Source organism: Octopus bimaculoides, chromosome 8 (genome assembly GCF_001194135.2).
Source record: "Octopus bimaculoides isolate UCB-OBI-ISO-001 chromosome 8, ASM119413v2, whole genome shotgun sequence".
Classification (NCBI taxonomy): domain Eukaryota; kingdom Metazoa; phylum Mollusca; class Cephalopoda; order Octopoda; family Octopodidae; genus Octopus; species Octopus bimaculoides.
The window spans coordinates 42,622,214-42,629,881 of record NC_068988.1 but is presented as its reverse complement, the minus strand read 5'-3'; the positions used below and the strand labels follow the sequence as shown (position 1 = coordinate 42,629,881).

At 37.9% G+C, this 7,668-nt stretch overlaps 1 protein-coding gene across 1 annotated transcript in view; it reads left to right on the top strand.

The window, feature by feature from the left end:
- LOC106882333 (deoxyhypusine hydroxylase) overlaps window positions 1-7,668 on the top strand; it is a 23,324-nt gene that overhangs the window by 13,187 nt on the left and 2,469 nt on the right. Inside the window, exon 2 of the mRNA XM_014932977.2 lies at window positions 4,391-4,467. Coding sequence (XP_014788463.2) covers window positions 4,391-4,467 — 77 coding nt within the window. The remainder of the gene's footprint in view (window positions 1-4,390; window positions 4,468-7,668) is intronic.

Here is a 7,668-nt window from a genome sequence, read left to right as displayed (position 1 = left end):
ATATATATGTGTGCGCTGAGTAAATTTCAGATGCTGGAATAAGAATAGGTTGGGCAATCTTCAGAGAGCTTCTACCTTTGTTGGTAACTAAGGGCCTCTCTCTCAAGAGTGAAAGGCAGATTGTATGATGCCTGTGTACGTACAGTTATGCTACATGGCAGTGAAACATGGGCTTTTACTACAGAGGACTTGTGAAGGCTTGAAAGAAATGAAGCTAGCATGCTCAGCTGGATGGGTAATGTCAGTGTTCACACATGACAGTGTAAATGATATAAGAGGCATCAGATATGTGCAAGAGAGAAGACTGCACTGGTTTGGTCATGTGATGTGTATGGATGAGGAGAGCTGCATAGAGAAGTACTGATTTCTAATTGTGGAGGGAACTTGTGGAAGGGGGTAGACCCAGGAAGATGTGGGATGAAGTGGTGAGAAAGGATCTTCAGATGCTAGGCCTCACTGAGGAGGGACCAGGAGTTGTGGTGGTTTGGTGTTCTTGAGAAGATGCATCAAGCTAAATAAAATCACTGTCATCCATACAGACAGGCTTGTCTTTTACAGGTGCTGATGCCACATAAAATGCACTTGTGCTGGTGCTATGTAAATGCACCCATGCTGATGGCATGTAAAAAGCACCCAACACATTCTGTAAAGTAGTTGACATTAGGAAGGGCATCTAGCTGCAAAAACCATGCCTCAGCAGGCAGCTGGAGTCTGGGTAGCTCCCAGACTGGCCAGCCCCATGTTAAACCAACCCATGTCAACATGGAAAACGGATGTTAAATGATGATGATATACATAGCAGTAATATTTGTGTGATGTCTCTTTGTTTCTCTTTTCTCCTCTCCCTTCTCTCTTCCTCACGAACTTACCTCTGTTGCTTTCTGTCTCTCTGTCTTCCACCACTTTCTTCTCTCTCCTCCTACTACCATGTGACCTGTGACCATTCTCCTGTCTCTACCCTCTTCCTTTCTTTGCTTAGCTATTGACCATCCAGTCATGCTTTTCTCAGGCTCTATTTCCAACTGAGTGTTTGTTTTTTTCACCATTTGTGTCTTTCAACTTTTGTTCTATCTTTCTGTCTCTACTTTCCATTTCCAGTTCTTTAGGACATTTTCCTTGCATTACTTATACACACGTCCTCTCTTTGTTTCAGAACTGTACTGCCTTTATTTTGTTTGTATATTGTGTATTTTATTTTGTTTTTTTTTTGTATATTGTATATTTTATTTTGTTTTTGTATATTGTATATTTTATTTTCTTTATGTATATTTATATTCATACCACTACCTGTGTTGTTTGTTTTCATCACTGTCCTCAACATTCACTCACTATTCCCAGCAGCTTTTTCCTACTAACACTTCCAAAACTGAACAATATTATCGTTAAAGATGTGAAATTGTAAGGCTTTTTGGATGATTACTGACAAGGAATGAACATGTCCGTATCTTGTATGTGTATTTTCTGAAGACGACATAGGAGTGCTTGGCTGGGAAAGGATTACACTCTTGCAACTTTTACCTACTTTGCCAGATTCTTCTGTCACCATGTTCTCTTGGACATGTTACTTTAACCCTTTAACGTTCAAACCAGCCATATCTAGCTTCTTAAACCTACCCCACAATATTATTCCCAAAGTAAAGAGTCACATCACAGAAATCTCACAGCTATGAGATAATGCATGAGTAATTCAAAACAATGGGAATAAACAAGCATCACATTTGATAGAATAATCTGAAACTAAAGAGTTAAATATATACTCTGGCTCATCACCCTGCACCATTCATTCTACCTACCCATATATGATGTTGGATCATTCTCTGACTCTCAATAATTCTCCAACTACTTTTCCCTTTCCCTTCTATCACCACTCTTATCTTTCAGTCACACACATCTTATCCACCCACTTATAATGTGGCCGAGCACTGCATTTCCTCCTACTCAGCCTTCTCTATCATCTTTTCTCTCTACACTAAACTTATGTAATGTCAAGAATTGTCTTAGACCCTGACGAAGAGTCCAACCCGTGCAGGCATGGCAAGTGGACCAACCAATTCCATCATCATTATTGTTGTATCCTTCCCCTCTCTTCCACACTAATTACTAACATTACTCTTCCCCATCTCTTCCCTCGGTCTCCTCTATTACTCTCACTCCAACACTGATCCCTTTGTTATTCTCTCTACTGCAGTTCTCTCAAAACAATAAACCTAGTCCATCCAGAACAGGTGAGGATTGTCTCTTTTTGCTTTGTGGGTTATAAGGCAAACGCCACTGCAGTTGGTGCCACAAAAATGAACTCGGCACACTCTCTAAGTGTTTGGTAATCAATTCAAGCAGAGCCAACACAGGGCTTGAGAGGGCTCTTTAGTCCTGCCGACAGCAAGACAACTTCTATAATGTTACTGCCATGGAAAAATGCATCAGGTACATCATAAAGTGGTAGGTGCTAGGAAGGGCATCCAGCTATAGAGACCGAGACATTGGTGGAGCACATGGTCTTCCAACCTTTTGGATCCTACAAAACCATCTAACCCTCATCAGCATAGATGACAATAATGATGATGATAGACACACACACACACACATGTGTGCACCAGCATGGAACATGAACGTTAAAGATGATGGCATTAGGAAGGGCATCCAACCATAGAAACCATCCCAAATCAGACTGGAACTTAGTGTAGCTCTCCAGCTTACCATTTAACCCATGCCAGCATGGAAAGCATTTGCTAAATGATGATGATGATTATATATATATGCACATATCTGCTCATTGTATTATAGTGTATTGTAGTGAATAGTTCTCATACATCTTGCACCTTTTAGAATTGACCATATCAGGCCCAAATAATTTACTTGTTTTATGCTTAAACTGACCAGATCCAGCCTCTCACACTTATCCTATGTCATTCTTAAAATATAACGATCACATCATCAAAATATCAAAGCTACAAGATAATAGGTGATAAATTCAAAGCAATTTGATTAAATAAGCATTACATTCAACAGAATAATCTGGATACTAAAGGGTTAACATAATCCTTAGTCAGAATCAGTGTGACACTGTGTATGATATAGCTAACCCTTTAAATTGCAATTACAGCTGGCTTGTTTGCTTCCGACAGCTTGGTAAAACCAAGGCAATATAGAATAATGTATCCTGCTTTTGATCTCAGTCTTTGGTTTGTGCCCTGTTCTTCAAAAACCATATCTACTCAGCCATGTGGTAGGATGTCTGACCTGCATTGAATGTTTCCACTGAACACATGATTGATGATTTTTAGTATCAACCAAGGAGACCAATACTTGAACCTTCAATAACCAGGTGGACCTGGTATTGCTGTCAGGTGAATTCATTTGCCTGCATTGGAACAAGTTTTGTCGATTGAGATACCACTGATAACTTAGTAATCTAATCTGGTATTTTGATGAATCATTTTAGGATACTTTTAGTACTAGCTATCATTGCAGATATCACAGCTGGAGTTGGTGAAGGTCAAATAGCAATCCACTCACCTTATCACATACTCATAGACTGATACAAAGATGTGTGCATGTATGTCTTTCTTTACGTATGTAACTGTTATTTCAGTGTTTCATATGAACTATATATATAACTACCAATATCTGAAAGGTGTTGGCATGTACTAAAGAGTGTACAACTGTATTTTCTCTTTATAAGTGGCTATAATTAAATGTCTTTTATGCTTCTGATTATTATAACCTCCAATATTTGAAAGGCAATATATGGCTATGTATCACTCTGTGTGTGTGTGCATGAATGTGTTTCTCTTTATATGTGTTCAGTATTTTGAATATATTTTATCCTACTAACTGTTGTTCATAGAAAACAAAATTGTGTCATTATGTAACTCTGTGTGTGTTTGTGTGAATGTATTTCTATTGTATTCCATTGTTTGTGAAACTGATTTTTATTTTGTATAGCCCATGGCTTACCTACATAGTATATGAGAAAGTATTGAGCTGCATACTCAACTTGAGATCTGTATCATTTTGCTACAAGGTAAAATTTAAAAGTTTAAACTGAAAAGTTTCCCCATTTTTATGTTTTAGTAATTATTCATACAACGTTTAGATATCCTTGCTTCTTGAGATAGCAAAGTAGAGGAGACTCAAGAGAAGAAAGAATGAAGCAAACATACAGGACAAAACAGTGGTATTTAATTTTTAGGTGGTTGAGTATGTTGTATGAGAAGAACGATGGTTGTGGTGTGTAAAGAAAGCAACAAGTTCTTCATAGCTGCTTCCCAATAATTATGCTCTTTACTCAGTCTTTTATTTGTTTGTTATTATCATCTTGACATGATAGATATCTATATTATCTTATAATCTTAGCTTCATATTTTGTCTATTTCTTTTACCTCTGCAGGTGAAGCTTTGGGTGCAATTGGATCATTATCTTCCATCAAAGTTTTGAAAAAATTCGAACACAATGATATCATTGAGGTATATTTAATAAACCAATTCGATTACTTCGTTTTTGGTAATATCCACTTACAACTAAACTTTGTTACAAAGTAATAATTAAATACAATCATTAGGATTGATGGAAAGTAGTGGTGGTCTGCATTGGACAGGGGAGATATAATAAAAACAAAAAAAAAGTTTGCTCAGGTTACTGTGATAAAATATGTTTCAAACATTATTGGAGATGATTGTTTAACACTTTTCAAATTGACACCACTATGGAAATTAGTATAACCATCTCTGTGATAAACTATTTTTTTCGTTTTAGCCATCTAGGTAGTCTCTCTGATCATTTGGTTTGCTAGAAATAACAAACTACCATCTTACTAAAAGAAGTAAACATTAGGTAATGTAGTACTAGGAGCACTGAATAATAGGTGAGATGGTCATGACTGGAACAACTTTGATCATAGGTCTGCTGAATCAGGAATGATCTGGAACTAAACAACGACGATAAAAGTAACTAGATACACTATATACTTATATGTTGTATATTATACATTAAATATGCTATATATCATTATCATCATTTTGCATCTACTTTCAATGCTAGTAGATATTAAGCAGGTCCTAATGGTCCAAGTCACTTATTCAGAGTTACTGATCTCCTAGATGGATCATGCTGATCACATTTCACTTGTGTTCTATTGCGGCATGGTTTCTACAGCTGGATGCCCTTATTAACATCAACCACATTACAAAGTGTATTGAGTGCATTTAATATTGGCTTTCAAACAGAGACAATGTAGGAACAAGAGGACTTTTAGTCTTGTCAAGGATATGACAAGCTCCAACATGAGAAAGGTTGTCATGTCCTTGGCAAAGCTGAAAAGTTTTCTTGATCATAACATTGTTTCCTCTCAGTCATAAACCACTTTACTGGATGCATTTTACTGTGTCACTAGCGTTAGAGAGCTTGTCATACCCATGACAAGTCTAAATAGTTCTCTTGGTCCTACATTGCATCTGCTTGGTTACACTTTACCGAATGTGCTGAGTACAATTCGGTACTATCACTAGAGATGTAGCCTTGTACTCTGCAAGGCTAAAGAGTGTCTCGATTAGCTCATGGCCATGTTACCACGAAGGTGAATAAAAGAAAAGGCAATGACAGAAGTTGAATTAGGGTGAGAGGGTAAAAGAAGTAAGAGTGTAGATTATTTGGGTGACAGGGTGGTAGAGGAGAGAGAAATAGAAGAAATGGCAGAGAGCAGTAGGAGAGAGGCATTAATGGTAGTTTCATGTTTGGTGGTGAGTGTCATGGAGATGAGTGATGATAAGCAAGTGTGTGAGAGTGATGGCTGTCAATAATGAATGATGGCTAGCAGTAGTGGAAAGCTACAGGTAGTGATGCAGGTGGAGGTAGGGGTAGAAGAGTTTAGTTTTATCATATCAAATTCACTGTGTCATGATGATCTTCCTCATTACACTGGCGACAAGACCCAGTGAGTTGGAAAGCGGGTAAGTATTAGAGAAATGCAAGTGTATCCAATAGTTGGGAACGAGGTGTGCAGCAGATGGAAACTTGATAGGCACGAATGGGTAAAACAGTAAATGTATTATATATCCCTACCTCCACTATTATCACTATATAACATGTATTATGTCCGTCATGCATGGATATTTTCCAGCACTGTATGTCACCAATTATCATTGTCCTTTGTCATTTCCTTTGTGAGCTCTTTACCACTTTATCCCAGGTCTTCCTTGGTATTCTTCCTTAACAGGTTCTATCCACTTTCAGCAAACAACTGTCATCCTCCATATCCATCATATGGCCATACCAGCACAGCATTCTCTCAGTTCATTTGTACTCCATCATTCATGCACACTAACATCTCACATCCAGTGGAGCATGCTTGCTTCATTTTTTTCCAGTCTTTACAAATCCCCTACCTTCTAGGCTCACATCTCACTACCTTGCAACATGTTCATACACAAGCATCATGCAATCTGCCATTCACTTTAAGAAACTCTTTTTAGTCAGCAGAGGTAATAGCTTCTTTAGCTTGCTCTGTCCACTATGCTTTTGATACACCTATCTCCATAGTTAATTAGGTCAGCAAGGTAACCAGAGCTGTCAGTTATTTTTAGTGATTCATCTGAGCATTGGATGGACTTTATTCCATACATATTCTTACTTCTAAACATTCTTGTGCATCTACCTCATACAAAGTCTACCTTCTCTGTTAGCTTGCCAATGCACCCCCATCACAACTCATGTGTGTCCACATTTTACACTGTGTACAACATATAGAATTTCTGTCCACTCTTTTCCTGCATATCAAGCACAGCCTTTTCTTGATGGTAACAGTGTCTTGAGTCCTTTATTCCTTACTAAAACTTGAGTCTTCACTAAGTATATTTTAAGGCCACTTGACTCTAGATTTTGCTTCCTGGTCTAGTATTTCATCTCTAAATATTCTACAGATATGGCTATGAGAACTAGGTTATTAATTACAGGAGCTCCCATACACAGCTTGTCTTGAACTCTATTATCACCTGTAATACTATCACAAATAGGAAGAGATTGAAGACTTAGCCCTGACGGACTATTACCTGCATGCTGGACCTCATAAGTCGTTCATCTATCTGTGATTTCTCTAAATAATTATATAATTGAAAATAGAATCTTGTCAAAGACCTTGTGGGACAACAAATGCTAGATATAGAGGCTTACTCCTAACTGGGTACTTTAGCAGTGTTTTAGTAGGAAGACGGTATCAGTAGTGCTTCTTTTTAATACAGAGCCAAACTACACACCATCAGCCTCATATAACGTCTGTTTTCCATGCTGGCTTGGGCTGGACAGTTTGATAGGTGCTGGCCAGGCTCCTTGTCTGTTTTGGCATGGTTTCTATGGCTTGATGCCCTTCCTAATGTCAACCACTTTACAGAGCGTACTGGGTGCTTTCATGCAGTACCAGCATAGGTGTGTCTACGTGGCACTGGTAGAGGTACTTGTTACGTCACACCAACTCCCACGAGCCTGCAAAATTAGGAATGCTCAACTGGAGAGGGATGCAGGCAACCACACTTTTACTTAACTTGATGTGTCTTTTTAAGCATCTATTATAATTTTTACGTTTATCAATTCGTTTTGCAAGATTCCTGATATGAAATCATTTGTTGAAACAGATGTATTTTGGGATGGTCATTTTTTTTTTTTTTTTTTTTTCC